This window comes from Martes martes (assembly GCF_963455335.1).
Source record: "Martes martes genome assembly, chromosome: 8".
NCBI lineage: Eukaryota > Metazoa > Chordata > Mammalia > Carnivora > Mustelidae > Martes > Martes martes.
In genome coordinates, this window is record NC_137895.1 from 119,692,011 (window position 1) to 119,712,345 (window position 20,335).

General features: G+C 41.2%; 1 protein-coding gene across 2 annotated transcripts in view; it reads left to right on the forward strand.

Annotated features, from left to right (window-relative positions):
* The window catches only part of PTER (phosphotriesterase related), a 68,023-nt gene that overhangs the window by 18,723 nt on the left and 28,965 nt on the right, over nucleotides 1-20,335 (forward strand). For both annotated transcript variants that reach the window (XM_080811908.1, XM_080811909.1), the window contains exons 2-3: nucleotides 16,056-16,526; nucleotides 17,862-18,127. In XM_080811908.1, the coding sequence (XP_080668034.1) occupies nucleotides 16,095-16,526; nucleotides 17,862-18,127 (698 nt within the window). In that variant the 5' untranslated portion in view covers nucleotides 16,056-16,094. The remainder of the gene's footprint in view (nucleotides 1-16,055; nucleotides 16,527-17,861; nucleotides 18,128-20,335) is intronic.

Sequence of the window (20,335 nt, forward strand, 5' to 3'; positions counted from 1 at the left end):
TATTTTCTAGCCCCGCAATTTGTACTGTGTCTTCAACCCAACCTGCTCTACTCCCAGTATTATCTCCTAAAGACTAGTGTCCACCCTTCTTTCTGGTGTTGCCTGGGGAAGCTTGGGGATATAGAGAAAGAAGCTATGGAAAGAACTTAGCCGAACTTCTGGTCAACCAGTCCATTAAAGCTAAGAGATTATACGTCATGATAAATTGGGATCCTTGTCTTGTGTTCTTTTGAGAGAAAGAAAGGGGCAATGCATATTCTCTTTGGTGCATGTTTGGGTTGGTTGGCTCTCAAAGGAGAGACCTCAGAGGGCATGGTTCTTGTACTATTTTTAAAGGTTTCCCAGCAAATGCTTATAGAGACTACAGGAGTGTATTTTGCCTTTAGTGAAAATGGAGGATAGCCCATCTTCCTTCTCTGAATAACAACTCCATTTCCTCATTGGTGAAATGGGAACAATAATAATAAAAGTGGGTTTCATCTAAAAGTAGGTCCTCTGGTCCAGTCTTTTAGTTGGATACTTTTCAATGACTCACCTTCGGCTGATCCCTTGCCAACTTCGCAAGGACATTAGGAGATTTAATTAAAGTATGTGCACTGCCTGACGCTCTTTAGAGAAATAAACAGCATTATTATTGTAGATATACTTTTGATATTCTGTAATCTCTTGAAGGTAATGATACCAGCAATATAGAAAGCTAGGGCTTCAATACAGTCGGAGTTTTATGAAGACCTTCCTACGATGTTGTACTAATTGTGGTCATCACGTGGCTTCACGAGCACAGAGTTCAATTACTGTCAATTTTCTAATTGCAAATATTTTGATTTAATGTTTGCTCACCAAGAACTAACATATATTGAGAGGTCGAAAAGTAGTCAAGTCGTGCTGATGATAGTGCACTTTGAAGACTTCACTTTTATTTTTTTAATTTTTTTTCAACATTTTGTTTTAAAGTGTGATTATGAAGAGTACTTTACATCGCTACCATGATAATACTTTTGTATATGAGAGCAATGAGGGTAAAGAGAGAGTTCTTCCGGGCTTCCTTTGCCCTGAAATGTAATTCTCTGGCTCTTAAAATCCTCAAAGAACAGCGAAATTTGCTTTAGTTTCCTAACTCCTCCCTGGCTTCCTCTCACCAGCATTCAGCCTATCCTCACTCTGCTCATTTGATTACCATCCAAACACAGGTCTCTTCCTCTGGGCCCAGTGCCTGTGTCATGCTTTCACTGTGAACCTGCCATGCATCCTGTCCATGAGCCTCTACAGACTGCTTATAAATCCCAAAAGAGGCCCTTTGTCCTCCGTGCCACCAGGATGCCTCCTTGTAAAAAATCTCCTTTCTGCAGCTTCACCTAAATGCCACTTCCTCCGAAAAGCCCTCCCGGACCCTCCAGGACCGCTGAATGTTATCCAGGTGCATCTTCCCGGAACATTGGCTTTGTACCTCTTTTCCAACATTACTGCATTCACTTTAATATCAAAGGTGTCCCACTAATACATAAAAAATATCAACCCCTCCATTGAATGCTTACCATGAGCCAGGGACCGTGTTTGGGGCTTCTTTCAGCTTCCTGCGATAAGATTATTCCTTTTTCATCCTTGTTTCTCATCCTGTCCTCTTTTGGACTTAATAGATCCTCAGCAAGTATCTGCCACGTTGAGTGGAAATGTCCTCAGGTGAAATTTCCGGGTGCCTGGAAGGCAAACGTCTTTATGTTAACTTCCTGTGCTCTGAGAATTTGAAGTCCAAGCTCTCCCCCTTGAACCTATAATATAAGTAATTCTTCTTAATGTTTCAAGGAGAGTAACAATTGCTGGTCACAAGCCTGTAAAGAGGCCACGATGCTAATGAAGAGGTCAGAGTGCTTTTGGCTGAACTTGCATTTCATCAGTGTGGAAGTGAAGGCAGGTAGGACACAAACCGTTCATTGGCTGGACAGACGTTCACTGAGCATTTACTTCTTGCCAGTTTCTCACGTCGTTCAGGTGGTACCTACTTGCCCATGTGTTGGGGTGGGATCAGAGAAGCTAGTTATACCTATGCCTCTCCTTTTCATGGAGCATGGCGTGCACTTCTCACCCAGCGGATCATGTTTTGGAAGTCACTAGAACAAGACAAGGTGGGCCAGCATCAGGCTCGCTCTCCTTGCAGTGGGTCTCAGCCCGCCTCCGGCATATCCTCCTTCACACCCAACAGGCAAGACCCGACCACGTGACAGCACATACACGACACTGAGTCTTTGTAACTCTGAACCAGCCAAACAGGGTGGCCAAAGTTAAGGCTTTTCAAAGTGGGTCTACTGTGTGGTCTTCAAAATAAAGGCCCTGACGTGATTTTGTGGGGAACACTTTGTAGGTATGTATTTATTTGTGCAACTGAAAAGCTCTCTGTAATTCCAGGAAGCGTGTTTTAAAATTAAACTGCCTTGAAAAGAAATTAGTGTGGAGAGTTGAACATTTGAAAAATGAGCCTTACCAGTCAGTCATCACCCAGGTTTAGTCCTTGTAAAGGAAGAGCTACTGCCATGAATCACCTGTGCTAATTTTACCAAGTGCTTTTAGTTTTCTGATTTATAATTGGCTTCTACCCGTTGAAATAGGAAATGTCCTTGAAGATAAAGTTGCTTGTTGTTGTGTTAATATGCTCAAGAATCTTGCCCTGCGGTGCCGGGCTGGCTCAGTCAGCGGAGCGTGCAACTCTTGATCTCTGGGTTGTAAGTTCAAGCCCCACACTGGGTGTAGCGATTACTTAAAAAACAAAACAAAACAAAGCAAAACCTTAAAAAAAAAAAAAAAGATTCTTGCCCTTATTTAGTAAGGGAAAGTTAAAAACAACAACAACAACAACAAATTTATGTATTCCTATGTAGCCCTGCTAGGTGCAGATGAATTCGCTACAATGGCATGTTCCCTATCTTCTGAGAGCTTGGAGTGCAAAAACAAAGGGAAAGTTGTAAAAAACAAACGTGACTTCAAAATCCCAAGTCCAGAAACTTTCGAGAAACCATTTCCCATGCTTTTAAATAATACTTTTTAGCTGTTTTGATTTAGGGAGATAAGGCGATGTGCCCTAAAAGGAGGGTGCTGTGATCTCGGAATTATCTATAGTCAGAAAAATAAATATCCCAGGACAGATTTGGTTAGCCCTTTGCCAACAACTGTTAACCTGTTCCTCCTTTCTGGTCCTTACTCTGCTTCAACTTCATAATTTCCTTGCTCCTGCTTTAATATTTTTTCCTTCGCTTTATGTGTCCTTTGTTGCAAGTTCCCTCAAATCCTTTGTGCAAGAAGACTGGCTCCCAACAAGCCAGCATATGAATGGTAATTAGGCACTAACTATGGGCCAGCACCGTGGGTGGCTGAGGACTGGCAGACACAGCCATGGACTCTGCCCTCCACGAGGTCAGAGTGTGAGGGAGGGACATGAACCATTAATATAAGAAGGGAGTTTCAAAGTAAAAGTCTGAGAGCTAGAAGAGCACCTAGAATCGGCATGTGACCCGGACTTCTTGAGCAACAAGGAAGAACATCAAGAAAAGCTTCTCATGACGCCAGAAGCTCCCCCTCATTGCCTAGCAGCAGTTAGCCAGGACAGGAAAAGGGTGGACGGGTTGGGTTTGTAAGCTCAGCAAAGAGAGTCACAGACACATTCAAGGACCTGGAGACAGGTGTGAACATGCTGAGCCCAGAGAAGGGCAAGCGGCTGAACTGGGCCCCAGTACGGTGGCTTCGAAGGGATCTACTGGGTTCCAGGTGCAGATTTGTCTCTGAAGGTTGGAAGGACGACTCTGGGGGAGACCTATTTGAATCTGAGTTTCAGAAAGAACACTCTGGGGACACCTGGGTGGCTCAGTCGGTTAGGCATCTACCTCTGGCTTGGGTCATGACCCCAGTGTCCCAGGATTGAGCCCAGGCCTCAGGCTCCCTGCTCAGCAGGGAGTCTGCTTCTTCCTCTGCCCCTCCCCCCGCTCCTGGTGCACTCACTCTCTCTGTCTCGTGCTCTGTGCTGTCTCTCAAATAAATTTTCTTAAAAGAAAGAAAGAAGAAAGGGAGGGAGGGAGGGAAGGAAGGAAGAAAGAGTGCTCTGAGGGCAGAGCAGACTGGCAGGGAGACGCGGTTAGAAGCTCTTACCGGGAGTCACCTGAGAGAGGTTGGTGGTGGTTGCACTCAGGTTGTGGCTTTGAGGATAAAGATGACAGGAGGAATGAAGGAGCTAGTGAAGTGGGGGTGTTTACGGCATTGACAAGTCCCTATGGGTGAGGTGCGAATCTGGGATGACCCTTGGATTTGGGGTTGGTTTTTTTGTTTGTTTGTTTTGTTTTTACCTCAACAGTTGGCTAGATGTCGTCGGAGAGAATGTAGACAGACCTCTGAATCCTGCCCGAGGACTACGTAGGCTTGGTGTAGTCATCATCCATTCAGGGTTCTTATCATTGTAATCATAGGCTAAACTCTGATTCATTCTTACAGAGCTCTCCAGTGCCGTTCGCGATGGATATTTGGCATTCTCTAAGCAGACCGGTTCAAATCGCGGCTTTTCGGCTCGGTGACTTTAAGTGTCTTCACTTTTCTTGGCCTCACCTTCCTCCTGTGGTATCAACCTGGCGGTGTTTTAGTGAGGACCTGAGATAAGAGAGACTCAGTGCTTTGCATGGCCATCCGAGGCATAGTCAGCTTAGTGAATGAATGAATGAAGGAAGGAAGCATCACTGTTGCTTCACAGTCTCCAAGTGAGGCTGGGGGTTCCCTCTTACTGAGAGCGCAGGGTCTTATGTTTAATGGATGGCCAATAAATACTTACTGAGTCTGTAATAACGCTACTTCATCTTTTCTGATTGTCTTTCTCCTAACCTGCCAGAGGTCGTTAACCGTCTTTTACAAAGATTCTTTCTATGCTTTTGTCCTTGTGTGGTTTACTTTTACTTAAACCTTATTTCATTTGATCCCCTTTTTCACTCACAGAGACAACCCACACTTCATAATTTCTGACATTTTCCTATAAAATGTCTCCTTGGCAAGCCTCCACTTGAATGCCTAACCTCACACAAGAGTGTTTTCGATAGTAGGATCTTGGTCCTTGTGTGACTGGACTGTGATAAGAATTACTTGGAGTGCTGAACCTTTTCTAAAATTCTCACCGGGCTCCAGGGCTTCGACTAACAAAGATCAGTCCGTTACGAACCTGATGAAACAGCTTGAACCACAGTCACTGCATTGCAAAGACATGTAATTTGATCAGAAATACTTGCACACGAAGCTATCAATTCTAGGCATGGCTAGAAATTAGCAAATCTGTGATAATAAAGAAGAATTCGAAATAGCTCTTGAGTTCATAAATCTTTGCCTGCTGTGTGTTTTAGTTGGAGGATTCAAAATATATATTCTGTTATTTTACATGGGGCATTAGTATAAGCATTGGATAAGTTTATACTGGGGTCATTGATCTTCTCCCATTTTACTCCCTTTTACTGGTTATAAATGAAAATAGATAAACATTAAAAAAAAAAACAACAACAACACAAAACCAGAAACTTGCCCTGGAAAATACATTAAATTGTAATGAAGAAAAAAATGATCTATTTTGGCTCCTTCTACCACCCAAAAATACACATAACATTTTACTATTTTGAGTTAAGCTCTACCTACATGTACATGAATGCACTCTCCCTAAATTTATAGTACTTACAATACGGTTTCGTATTTTGCTTTTTTCAGAAGTTATAATAAGAGCATTTTCCTGTGTCATTAAATAGTCTTTGAAAGTAGAACTCGAACGTTTGCATAATGTTCCAGTATGCATGTAAACATTCCCATACCATGAGATATTTTGGTTGCTAGTCTCAATAAGGCCATAATGAAATCTTTGTGCGTAAATATGTTTTACATGTCTCTAAATATTTCCTTAAGGCAGATCCTCAGCAGCAAAGTACCATTTTGAGACTCCAGATACATACTGCTAAACTGTTTTTCAGGAAAGTTGAGCGAATTTGCACTCTGGCCAGTGTTCTGTCTTGGCTGGTCACCAGATCCCCACTCACTATGGATCTATCTAATTTTTCACAGACCAGACAATGCACTGGTTGATCGAATTTGTTTTCACTGCCTCCGAAGTGGTGCTTTCTGTCCTAACCCTACAATGTGACTTTTGGACACTTTTCGGACTAACTTGCTATTTAAAGGGGAAAGCTTTTTTCCCTGAAGCGTAAAGCTAGATTTCTATTCATGAGAAATTTCAAAGGGTTGTTTGATGTTTACAGTGTTGCGAGTAAAGTTAAGTTCCTTAAATGTGGCATCCATTTTAAATGTTTTTTTTTATTATTTAGCACTGTTCACACAAAACTAAAATCAAGCATCCCTCTGCCCCGTGGTGTTTGGGGGCTTATCTAGCAGCAGTAATTCCAAACAAATATCCCAGTTAGTTGATCTTTGGGCGTTTGGAAAGCCATTTGAAATCTGGGCAGTTTTCCTTTATGTTATACCTTCTGAAAATTATTTTTAAAAAATAAACCATGCTTTCGTTTTAGTTTGTAGACAGGAGAATTTTATGTGTGTAGCCAGTGCTTTCTTCATTTATCACTAAAAATGAATATTTTAAACTAGCGGGTCACATTTGTTTGTATATAAAAGAAGATGTAATTATTTGTAGGTTATTCTAACCCAATGGGATTTGGGGATAGTTCTTCATTTGACATGCCTGTTCCACTTTCAAACTTCGCCCCCCCCCCCAAAAAAGAAAGAAAGAAAAAAAAATTTTAATCTTATTGGAATTTTAGAGTTAATGGCAAATTTATTCATTTCAGAACGAGATTTTTGACTCCCTCATTCTTAAATAAGGCATAAACGAATTACTTTCTCTCTACTCAGTTCAGTTCAGGTTCACAGATGAGAACCAAATGCTAGATATCATGCAAGTGCACACACACGCACACACACACACAGAACATAGTCGAACAGAGACTGATCCCTTACGGACCAATGCAATACAACATGACGTGTGCTAAACACACTTTCGATCACCTTATGTGATATGCTCACTAGGAGAGTCCCTTCCCCCAGGGAATAGGTAACTCAGAAAAACCACACCTGTGCTCTTAGGAACTGACCATTTGACAACCAATTTCCATTCAAGCATTCCTATTTCCGCATGTGAATTTTCTGTGCCTGCCTCACATCTCAGCATCTTTTTCTTCATGTCTGCTTGGTGGTTGTAAACATTGATAAATATCAAGAAATAGGATGCAAGTAGATTGCAAAGTAAAACTGAAAACCTTAAAAAAAAAAAAAAGATGCAGTTGTCGTGAAGTTGATGCAAGTGATACTGGAGCAAAGCGAAAGCTCCCTACAAAGCCCCGTGAGGATGTGACAGAGTTGGACCCTCAACACAAGAGGAGAAACTGACAGAGATAGTACATCAGTATAAGTGCTTCACAGAAGAACAGGTTGCCTAACAGCAGCTTAATAGAGGACCTTGGTAAAAAATGATAAAGCCTTCAGAAATATTTTTGCAAAAATCGCCTTCTTCACCACTGGGGTGCAAAAGTCAAGGAACGATGTCATATCACAAAATTTTGTCAGCCCCAAATCCAACATTCAGTTACGTCTTTGTTCTAGAATTAGGACATGTTTATAATTATGACTTATTTTTTTAAATGATGACCTATGATATTTTATTTCCAAATTTGAAATCTTAATCACATCTTTTAATATAACTTATTACTTGATGTTGGTTTCAGTATATTTTGGTTATCTACTGTTGTGTAACACGCCAGCCCAAACCACAGGTTTCGAACAACCATTTTATTACGTCCCATAATTCTGCAGGTTGGCCAGATTCTACTGGGTTGGCTGGAGCTGTGCTGGCAGTCATGTGGGATCTTGGCTGGGTTAGAATGTTCAAGATGACTCATTCATTCATCTGGTACCTTCTCAGGGACAGCTGCAAGGCTGAGCTCAGAAGGGATGTGGAGGTGACTGGCTCTTACACTCCCCATGTGATCTGAGGGCCTCTCTTTCTCCACAAGAGAGGTCGCCAGACTTCTTACATCACAGTTCAGGTTTCTCTGAAGCACGAAAGCAGAAGCTACTTCCAAAGACTTGGGTCCCAGACACATGGCATTACTTCCGCCCCATACTATTGGTTCAACTGAGTCATGGGCGAGCTCGGCTTCGCTTAGAAGGGAGCTGCACATAGATGTGAATGTGGGAAGGCACGGTTCACTGAAAGCCGTCTGTGGATGCCAGCAAACACACTGTATTAAGTGCATTCATTTAAAAAGGCATTTCCAGTACTAGTTACCCATGGAAAATTAGGACCCCCTGTAGCTGCAGTTGCTTCGGTGGGTCATTTCCAAAAGCCTAATGAGCTGTGATGTCAATCGCAACAGTCAGTCTGCTTTTAAGAATCACAGGTCTCAAGCGAAGGAATTCGTCTAAAAGCAGATTACAGCCTGGGTTTGACTCATAAACTTTAGCCCCTTATTGTTAGGTTTATGAAAGAACAAGTGTAGGTGTATTTGCCTAGGGATACTCAGCAAATGTTCGGAAAATAATATAATGTTTGGTATATAATAATAATTTTGAACATTTGTATTTTTTTAAAGATTTTATTTATTTATTTGACAGAGAGAGAGAGAGATCACAAGTAGGCAGAGAGGCAGGCAGAGAGAGAGGAGGAAGCAGGCTCCCCGCTGAACAGAGAGCCTGATGTGGGGCTTGATCCCAGGACCCTGGGATCATGACTCCAGCCGAAAGCAGAAGCTTTAACCCACTGAGCCACACAGGCGCCCCTGTATGTGTTTTATAATTTAGGTAGTGCTTTTAGATGTCACCTTATTTGCTTTTCATTTCAAATCTTACATGCGAAATCAGGCAGATATGATTCCAGTTTTCAAGTGAGGAAACTAACTCATGGTAAAATTTAAATTTTTTAAAAATATGTAAATTTTTCAGTTACACAGGTAGGAAACATTGGAGGCAGAACTCCAGGGTTCTTTCAGACTAGCCGTCCCTCCTAGAGTTCTTTTGAACTGAGAAGGATCTCAAACTGAAACCCATTTATTATCTCTCCATGTACATGTATGTACCTATCCACATGTATATAAACTGTACATTAAAAAATTCTTAATATGTACAGCCTTCACTGATAGTTAATGAATGAAATTGATAGGTAATGAATGAAATTCATTCTCATTACATATATATGCATATAATATATAAATGTACATATATATGTATATATTATATATAATATATGTGTATATATATAAGGTATATATAAAATAATACATTTTGGGGCGCCTGGGTGGTTCAATGGGTTAAAGCCTCTGCCTTCGGCTCAGGTCATGATCCCAGGGTCCTGGGATAGAGCCCCGCATCGCACTCTCTGCTCAGCGGGGAGCCTGCTTCCTCCTCTTTCTCTGCCTGCCTCTCTGCCTACTTGTGATCTCTGTCTGTCAAATAAATAAATAAGATCTTTAAAAAATAAAATAAAATAAAATATAAATTTAAAAGTACACCTTCATTGATAAATGAATATTCTTCATTGAATGATCTTTAGAAGGTCATTAATAGCCATTTCAAGCTAAAGGATATTACAGAACCATGAATGCCATCTGGAAATCATCTGGTCCAACCCTTTCATTTCACAGATGGGAAAAGAGGCTCAGAGTGGTCAAGTTACTTGCTCCAAATCACACAGCTATTTAGTGGAACAGCCAAGAGCTCTTGACTCTGAACCTACCATTCTTGCAACTAAATCAAGCCACCTCAAGTATAGTCTTCCAGATGAAATTGTGTGAGGAACATGATGCTTTAGATGTTTAAAACATTAACCTGCGATTCACCTGGAATTCAGAGGAACACCAATTGTAAGCTCTTTAAGGGACTAAAGATAGTTAAAGGACCAGTGGTGCCATTTGCCGCAAATACCGGTGTTTCTGCAAGATAGCCTAGTGCTAAGAATCTGTGGAAGAGAAAAGCTGAGAACCAGCTTCAGTGTAGAGAGCTCTTTATGAGGAAAAAGAAGCCATAAATAATCATTGTATCCAATAACTTGTTCCATGTTCCACTGCGAGGAATATGCTAGTAGCAAAATCAAGGAATTTACATCAAACAGTCTCACAGAAGTGACTGTGGAACCTTTTTCTGAGAATGAGGCATTGAGATGAGCTAAATCCATAAAGGTCAGTTCTGTAGACAGCATTTTGACAGCATCACACTTGTCCCCACTCCAATGTTACTGTGACAAGTAGTGAGTAATGTTGCTTTTTGACCTGAATAGAGATCCAGGGCTTTTTTCCCCTCTCCCTCCTCCTTTCCCTCCTTCTAATTCCCTTCCCTCCCTTTTTCTATTAAGGAAAAAATGTTTTCAATTTGTGGACTAAACAGATAAATTACAGAAGCCAGTAGTAATATTAATAGCATTTACCGAAGTTCCTAGTGTATGTGACTTGAAGAGCTGACCAGCTAGCACGTGTTTGACTAGTCAATTTAAAAATGGGCAGAGGACCTGAATAGGAATTTTTCCAAAAAAGACATACAGATGGCCAACAGATGCATGAAGAGATGCGCAGTATCACTCATCATCAAGAAAAGGCAATACGAAAAACGATAATGAGATCCCCTTACACCTGCCTCAATGGCTGTGATCAAAAAGACAAGAAATGACTAGTGTTGGCAAGGATGTGGGGCAAAGAGAAGCCTTCCTCACTGTTGGGTGGGCAAGTAAGTTGATGCAGCCACTATGGAAAATGGTCTGGAAGGACCTCAGACAACTAAAAATAGAAATGCCATATGATCCAGTAATTACACTTATAGGTGTTTACCAAATTAAGCAAAAACACTAATTAAAAAAGACATATGCACCCATGTGTTTCCTGCAGCATTACTTACACTAGGCAAGTTAGAGAAGCAATCCAAGTGTCCATCGATAGATGAATGGGTAAAGAAGATGGGGTACAAGGGAATATTACTCAGCCATAAAAAAGAAGGAAATCTCACCATTTGCAAATAGATTGACCTAGAGGGCATTATGCTAAGTAAATAAAACAGACAAAGACAAACACCATATGATTTCACTTATTCTGGAATCTAAAAGACAAACCAACAAAACCAGAAACAGACTCACAGATACAGAGAACAAATTGGTGGTTGCCAGAGGGGAGGCAGTGGGAGGATGGACAAAGCAGATGAAGGGGATTAAGAGATACAAACTTCTAGCTATAAATCCCAGGGATGAAAAGTATAGCATAAGGAATGTAGTAATACTGTAATAATTATATGGTGACAGGTGGTAAGTAACTACACTTACGGCAAGCATTTCAAAATGGATATAATTGTTGGATCACTAGATTCAACACCTAAAACTCATATAATATTGTACGTCAACTGTACTTCAATTAAAAATAAAAAATTTAAGAAGAAAGTCAATTAAGCTACAAACTCCACCCCAACAGCTGAACAACCCAATGTGATTTCTGACTTTAATAATTACTGGACTCCCCTGACCTATCCTTTCTGATGAACTCAGGGAAGGCCTGAGCCAACATAGGGGAAGGGACCTTTCCCAAGTGCACCCATCTTTCAATGCCTTTTTCAAGGAGTGTCACTTCCTGAGTACATCTTCATCACCATCTTCATATTTATTACTTGGAATTTGGAAATATCCTCAGATGTCTATCCAACTTCCTTAGTCAAATGGCAGGGGGAAAGGCAAAAAAAAAAAAAAAAAAAAAAGCTTGGAAATGAAAGCCACTTTTTTCCTCTGAATATAAGAATCTCACTGCTCATTTATATCTCTGATTGGTTTTGTTTTATTTATGTCACAGTTTGAAGAACTCGCTGGGTCCCATTATTGCTCTGTGTACTGAAGCGGTCGGATTGCGTCCTCCTTATTCAGGCCTGGTTATTAATTTTTTTGATGACGCTTAATATGGAAAGTCATAAACCTCCATGCAGTAGAGCCTTAGAACCATACATATCTGGGCAGGTGGTGGGTGTGAGGACGAAACTCTGTGTCCCATTGTTCAGCCACCAGACCGATACTGAGAGAAGACATGTCACAGGTTTGAACCTGCACATGATGGAAGTATTCGAACAAGCTTTAAAAAATATTATGTGGTTTTAAAAATGTTTTGGTCACAGATCAAATGTCAGCACTCAGGGCAGTGTTTATAGAGTACTGCTGCTCTGTGTGATACGCAACCCCGCCCCCAAAATAGAAGTGCCTGTCTATTTGCACCAGAAGACACTTTTTTTTTTTTAGGATCCCATTATTTGGGGGTACTTTAATAGCAGCAGCAAGTCCAGTTAGAAACTTCCAGTATCTCGTGCCGCTTCTGCTTTCTCACCATCTCCACTGGCATCTTCTCAGACCAAGCCACCACCTGACTTTTTTCCCCAGGTTCTAGCGATGTCCCCACTGGTCTCTGCAGATGCACAGCCTCCCTTTCATCCATTCTCCATGGGGCTGCTAGTTATTCAGTTCATACCTTCTCCTGCTTTCCTGAAATGCTTTCCCGTATTTTTGTTTGTTTGTTTTAAAATCAAGTAGGGGTTTGATCAGGGAAAGAAAACAACTATAGGTGAAATGGAACAAGGATTTATTACAGAGATTCGAACTTACGCAGTTCTTGGGGAGGTGAACTGAAAATCAATTCACCCAACAGCAACCTGCCAGTTTGACCCCTGCATCTAAAATTGCAAAGCAGGTACCTTCAGCCAGGTCCAGGACCAGGTGTGGGAGAGGCAGGGACAGGAAAAGGGCAGGAGTCTATGAAATCCTGGAGGACAGTCATTTGAATGTAAAATTTTCAGAAGTCCTATCCTCTGAAATGAGAAGTGTAACCAAAATGGACATTCAACTCAGGGGGACAGAAAAATCTTAAGCATAATGGTCTGAGTGAAAAAACTGTGGCAAAATCTTGGGGAAACAAAGTGAAAATTGCCCACCCACCACCAAATCTCCAACAGTTTGGCAAATTTGCTCTATATTTTATAAAAGTTAATTGATGCGTGTATTTTCAAAAATGACACATTCTACGCATTGTCTCTGGTTTGCAGCTCAACCGTATAGCGCTGGTTTTCTTCTTCTTTTTTTCTTTGAAGTTTATGTTCTTTTCTGATTCCATACCCATTGGGGTTCGAAGCATTGTTTCCTTTGACCAGGCTTGTACTGGTAATTGCAGACTAGCCTCGGTGTCTCTGACTGCTCGGATTTCACATTTGAAGTACAACAGAGCTTCTGGCAACGGCATTTATAGCTCCTCTGTCGCTTTTCCTACTACCTTCCATGGCAGGTGTGTGCGATGCGGAAGCTTCCCATGGATGCCTGCAAAATGCCGGAAGCCTGCTTTTTTCTGTGCGGGTCGCCCTGTCTGTACACTGGCCGCTCTCATTGTCCATTACCCTCCCCCACGCTCTGTGAACTCTTCACTCGGTGGTGGAAGCCAATGGTAGCCCCTTGCCTGTACCTTGGAAAGAGAACAGCTTTCAGGCTGAACGTGGGTGGTAGAGCCCTACAGAAACAGCACGTAACTAGGCAGAAACCACGAGCGCTGTATACAGACTCTGTCCGACCAAAGGACACACTCCATCCTAGAGAAACGTCAGCTACAGTTTCTTCTTTCATCCTTTAAGTATGGGTTACCTTGTGATCATAGGAAACAGCAACTCCTTCTGCCTCGGGAATTTCCCAGGAGAGATGACATTTCTTAAGTGTTGTTTTTTGTTGTTTTTTTTTTTTCACAGATTCACAGGTGGTGAGTTTGAAACTTACTAACATTGCTCTTTCAAATCTGTATCAATTAACTATGCAGTTTGGTGCTTTTCTAGTAAAACAGCTAGTGTTGTTGCTTTTTTTTTTTTTCCTTTTCCTTTTTAAAAAATTGAAGCCTAGTTGACATGCAATGATAGTGAGAGTGTTTTATCAGTTTATCCGAGTTCCTGGGCCCCATCGGCCAAAAGGAAGGAAAGAACAAATGAACCCATATGGAAGACTGAATCGATCATGAATGGAACTGTGATTTTTGTCAACAGAAAGAACTAGTGACATGTCCCTTGCTCTCAGTAACAAGGAATAAAGCATCGAACAGTGTGGTCCTAGACATCGTCAAGGAAAATCATTGCCCCGTGCAGTGACTGGCAGGCACACAGTGACTCTCTAAACAGACACCAGCTTCTGTCACATGTGAATTATTTAAATGATGGAAGCTTGGCTTGCAGAAGAGCACTACCAACCAAAAACTAATGGCCATGCTAGCCACAAGTCCTACAGTTGTCTGTCAAACAGTCAGAATCAATTATTTACACATTCTGGGCCAATATATATCCCACTCCTCAGTTCCAGATAATTGTGGGTAAAATCTGCTTTAGCCTCTGAGCTCCTTTTTCGCCATCCCTGGTCTCTTTTCGCCTTGTCTCTTGAATGTACCACTGCGCATCGTCCTCTGCCTGTTCTCCCCGAAATGATCTCCTCTCTACCCAAACGCTTCCTCTGAAAAAAATCATCTAGGGAATACACAGTAGTTCCTCCTGCTAGCAGAACAGAGCTGTCATTTGTTAACCACGGGCTGTGTGCTAGACCTGTGGTCGCTTTGATACTTGGTAGCTCATTTCATTGAATTCCTTTGACCTTAGGAAATGTGCTTTGTTATTCTAATTTACAGAGAAGAAAACAGAGGCTCTGAAGGTCAGGGATTTCAGAATGTCTTTTTAAGGAACGGCTTGAGAGCTTCAGAGACATTTTCTTTTACCTGGTTCCCAGTCAGTTTGTCACCGCCCTCCGAATGTATGCAGCCAGCACTCCGTGTAGACCACTGTTTCTGGCAGGGGTTCCACTCTTGGCCACGAAGGTGTTTGTCTTCACACTTTCAGTCGCGCCTTCTTCTTTCCAAGAGAATCCCTTCATTTAGGAAACATACGGACGCATGAAAGTTCTGGAACTGGGATTCTTGTTGTCAGTGATGGAAACTCGGTGACTACTTAGTTTGTATTGCAAATGAAAATAAACAGGATAAATAGAGAGGTTTTTTACTCTTTGGAAGCAGCAATTTTCAGTTTCCATCAGAGTCACTTTCATTATAACAAAGGATTTTTGCTTTTTTAAAGATTTATTTATTTGAGAAAGAACGTGTGTATATAGGTGGGGGACGGGCAGAGGGAGAGAGAGAATCTTCAGGCAGACTCGAGGTTAAGAATGGACCCCCTCTCCTCCGACACAGGGCTCAATCCCAGGACCCCGAGATCATTACTTGAGCTGAAACCAACAGTCGGACGCTTAACCAACTGCACCACTCAGGAGTCTCAGAATTTTTGCTTTTAATGATTTTCGAAGTATTTCTATGTGCACTAGACCAAAGAAAACATCTACAGCAAGGAAAGTCTTTATTCTTGTTTTTTATTAGTAAACCTAGGCGTGCCCCCTCCCAGTTGTTTTTTGAGGGGAATAACCTGTTAAATCATCAAGGTCAGAGATTTTTGTCCTATGTATTTAAATCTACAATTTCTGACACATGATGGACCTTTCAACAGAAGTTTGTTCACTTGGATAGTGAATGAGTAATGGAATGATCAATAGCCCCAGTTTGTTTAATTTATTTGAAAAGCAACAAATGAAAAGTATCTGATACAAGGCTGGATTTGACCTAAGTTATTGATTATGAGGAGTTTTTTTTTTTTTTTAATGGAGATTATTGTTGAATTAACCAAGGAAGTACAGCCGTGACTAATGAGATAAAATTAAGCAAAAGGAAACTGTGAACTGAATACCAAGAAATATTTTCAGTAGATGAGGTTGGGATTAAATCAGGCGAAGGAGTCCCAGTGGAAGTGGCCGGGGACATTTAACACCATGCGTGTCACTGAAGGCTGCAGTGAACTTCAACAATTTACTAGAGACTGACTCTGGCTTTGGCAGGATGATAAGTGGGATCATATCTCTAGTTCCATTGATTCTCTTTCTTACACAGGTATCCGTTCGCAGCCTCCCCTCCCTGGTGGACGAAGTTTATGTGTGTGTTAAATTTTCTGATTATAGTTTTTTTTTTTTTTCCCAGAAAACACTCTTTTTAGAGCATCTCCTGGTATCACCAGAAATGTCTTCCTTAAGTGGGAAAGTCCAGACGGTGTTGGGCCCCATGGAGCCCAGCAAACTGGGCCGTACCCTGACTCATGAACATCTGACGATGACCTTTGACTGCTGTTACTACCCGCCTCCTCCGTGTCATGAAGCCACGTCTCAGGAACCTATTATGATGAAAAACTTATTCTGGATTCAAAAAAACCCTTATTCCCATAAAGAGAATCTTTGGCTGAATCAGGAGATGGAAGCCGTAAGGGAAGAACTGTTGTATTTTAAAGCCAAAGGTGGAGGGGCTGTAGTGGAGAACACGACTGTTGGGATTAGCCGAGACGTGAAGGCTCTGAGATGGTTTGCGGAAGAGACAGGCGTCCACATCATAGCTGGAGCTGGGTTTTATGTGGAGGCAACTCACTCCCCGGAGACCAGAGCCATGTCGGTAGAGCAGGTGAGGAGTCCTGAGCATGTGGGCAATACTTGCGTGTCAATTCAGAAAGGCCAGAACCTCAGACACTAGATTTTTCCCTCTGTCATCCCCACCAGGAATGTCACTGACTCAGAGGTAGCATGCTACAGAAATGTGCTAGCTAGCAAAGACATCTGCCAGTGGGGACCCAAATTAGGAACATTTCATCTCCTAAAGAAAAAAAGCATCAAGGGAGGAGAGCTTAACCCTCTAGTCACTGAAAACCCCCAAGTGTTAACATCCAGGGATATCTGGTATCCCTGCTCTGTCGTGGTACCACAGCCCTGTTTGTAAACCTCATTTTCCCATTATAAACTTCAGTTACATAACCCCGATTTTCTTTCTGGATTTTACAATAACCAGCAATAAAAATTCACGGTAGGGTGAAATTTGGCAGGCAGAGACCTGGCACATGGGCGAGTATGTTTTCTTCTTTTACAAAACAGGAAGGGTGGAAGAAAATCCATTCCTGGTTTTGTTATCATAGGATCTTAAGCAAGAATGGGCAGAAGGAAAGAAAGCTTTCGGAGAGAAACAGAAAGAATTAGCCACGAAGCTTCTTTGCATATATATGTGCTCCCTTTTGGAACATGCCTGGATGTGTTTATACATGTTTATACCTATTGTCTGTATGTGTATGTGTCTTCCCTTGCCTGCTTGCTAGGCAAAGAATGTCAGTTGCAGTCTTCGCAATGATTCAGTTAGTTAATCGTTAAAATCTTCGTATGGCAAAACTTTATCTGTATCATTTTCCAGGCAGGTCTTTACCTTTTTATATGCTTATATTGTTTGAAGACTACCCTGAAGTCAGCATTACACATTCTTCCAACCACTCTTAGTAGTAATATACCTATGAATCAAAAAATGCCGTAGGAGTATTGTGTGCTGTGACTCTTTTGTACTGCATGGGATTAAGGACTGCATACATTAGGGAGAATTAAAGGATTAGTTGATATAGTTGACGTAGTTCAAGGGCAGTCTTTTTATGTTGTAGATGTTTCTCAGGTTAAATTATAGATTTTTTTTTTCTCGTCTGAATGTCCTTTCATGAAGTCACATTTTTTCCCCCATAGCTTCCTAAAGCCACAGATTTCTCATCAAATAATCACAGTAAGATGATATTGAATCTTTGATTTAGAATAACTTGCTGAATTTGAGATTTGGCCTTTCTCATTGACCCATATTAACTGAATGGATGGCAGATACATTTTTAAACGAACGAATGACCAAATGAATAAATCCATTCACCTACTGTGGTGACTCTAGGTTGATCAATTCCGTAGTCCATAAAATATTTTCTTTCCTGCTCTTCCTTAGCTTACTGATGTCCTCGTTAATGAAATTCTCCATGGAGCTGATGGAACTAGTATCAAGTGTGGCGTCATTGGAGAAATTGGCTGCTCCTGGCCTCTGGCTGAGAGTGAAAGGAAGGTTCTTCAAGCAACAGCTCATGCTCAGGCTCAGCTAGGCTGTCCTGTTATTATTCATCCTGGAAGGAATCCAAGTGCACCATTTCAGATTATCCGAGTATTGCAAGAAGCAGGTGTAGACATCTCCAAAACGGTTATGTCTCACATCGATAGGTAAGCAGACTCTCTCCAAATGAGTCCAAGTCACCAGATGATAATGGATGGTCAAATAAATAATATCATCAGATTAGTGGAATACTAATCACCTACAGAAAACCACTAACCACCTGGATGAGAGTATTTTACAGTAGACATTAGTAAAAGTCAGTGCTGCCAGTTCTGTATCCTGACTCTGGGCTGTTGGTGTTCTAGGTATTTTGTGTAAATCATTTCTTTTCATTTACTTAATCCTTCATAACCTTCATAGGAACTGTCCCTGTGTACTTCACTTCTTTGCCTCAAGTTCTGATACCACAGCAGCTGCCAAGTCTACTTGCTCAGTATTTGTCAGTAGTTAAAGTGATAAATTTATCTGCAAATATAAAGGGAAGGGAAAGTGAATGGTTTCACCCTGAGAAGAAAACCACCAATGTAAATATTCAAATGTGCTGTTGTGACTGGTGGTTTGAGTCATCCGAATTTGGGAAAATGCAATTATAAAACATAATATTGGGGCATAAGCCTGCGTGTCTCAGTCAGTTAAACATCCTACTCTTGATTTTGGCTCAGGTCATGATCTCAGAATTGTGAGACTGAGCCCTGCATGGGGCTCCAGGCTCCACGGTGAGCCCGGAGTCTGCTTCGGATTCTTTCTCCCTCTTCTTATGCCCCTCCCCTCCTCTCTCTCTCTCTCTCAAATTAATAAATCTTAAAAAAAAAAAAAAAAGAACATAATAGTAATGGGTATATTATTTGGTAGTATTCTTGGTTTCCCATGGCAACTATAACAAATTATAAGAAACTGGGTGGCTTAAAACAAGAGATTTCTTACAGCTCTGGAGGCCAGAGCTGCACTTCCTCCAAAGGCTCTAGGGTAAAATCCTACCTTCCTTCTTCCATTGTTTGATTGTTCCAAACGTTCCTTGGCTTGTGGCTATATAACTTTAATTTCTGCCTCTTTCTTTACATGGCCCCCTCCTGTCTGTCTGTGTTTTCTCTTCTTCTGTTTCTTAAAAGGACATATCGTTAGATTTAGTGTCTACCCAGATAAACCAAAATGATCTCCTTTGAGATCCCTAAACTTCATCACAACTCAAAGACTCTTTTCCCAAACAGGATCACTTTCAGAGGTTCAGAGGGTTAAAACATGAACATATCTTTTTGGAGCCCACCACTCAACCCCCCCCCAACTCATTCTATTAGATGTGTAGGGGTCCACAAAATAAGTGACTATCTTGTTTGAACAGATGTTGGCTGCAGTTCGTTTCTTGAAGAAACCTAACAGTATTACAAAGGCTAGACATTAGCCTTTGGATGAAATTGGTTAAGAAATTAACATAGGACAGGGGCACCTGGGTGGCTCAGTGGGTTAAAGCCTCTGCCTTCGCCTTGGGTCATGATCTCGGGGTCCTGGGATCAAGCCCCTCATTGGGCTCTCTGCTCAACGGGGAGCGTGCCTCCCCCTCTCTCTCTCTGCTTGCCTCTCTGCCTACTTGTGATCTCTGTCAAATAAATAAATAAAATTTAAAAAAAAAGAAATTAACACAGGACAAATGAGACTAATAACACATTATAATTACTTCTATCTTGCCTATTGGAGTAAAGCCATATTAACATACTGGTAGCCCCTCATCGTCACACCTGGCATTCTGCTCTTTGATAAATAGTCCTACAGCGTGCACTGATAATATGCTTCTACTTAATAGAAATGTTATAAAATCCTGTGCTGAGAAGAAATTAAAAGTTACAATTGTGGCAGAATGGAGGGGGTGCTATTAATGGACTGACTGAGAACATTGAGGTAAAGGCAATTTTCTGGCAACTGGGTTGATATCAAGAGCAATACATGGCTGTTTTGAATATCTTCCGGTTGTACTGATAAAGAAGAGGATGCTTCTAGATCCCCATCTTACAGGTAGTGTATCCTAATACGAAGAATAGAATCTTTGGACCCAGAGACTCCTGCTTTTACATCTTGACTCTACCATTTGCTGTAAGATCTAGGGTAAGTTCATATGAATTTAAAATAACGTATTTGTTAATGTTACCTTGTATGATTTTGAACATATGTAGCATCTTTAATCCAGAAGGATGATTTTTAAATACCTTTTAAACAGTGTGAAGTATGGCATGAAAATGAGTAAGATAGTATACATTTTTAAATTTTATAAAATTTCTCAGGTTTTTGAAAACATTGTATTCTGTTGTTATTAGGTTCTCTAG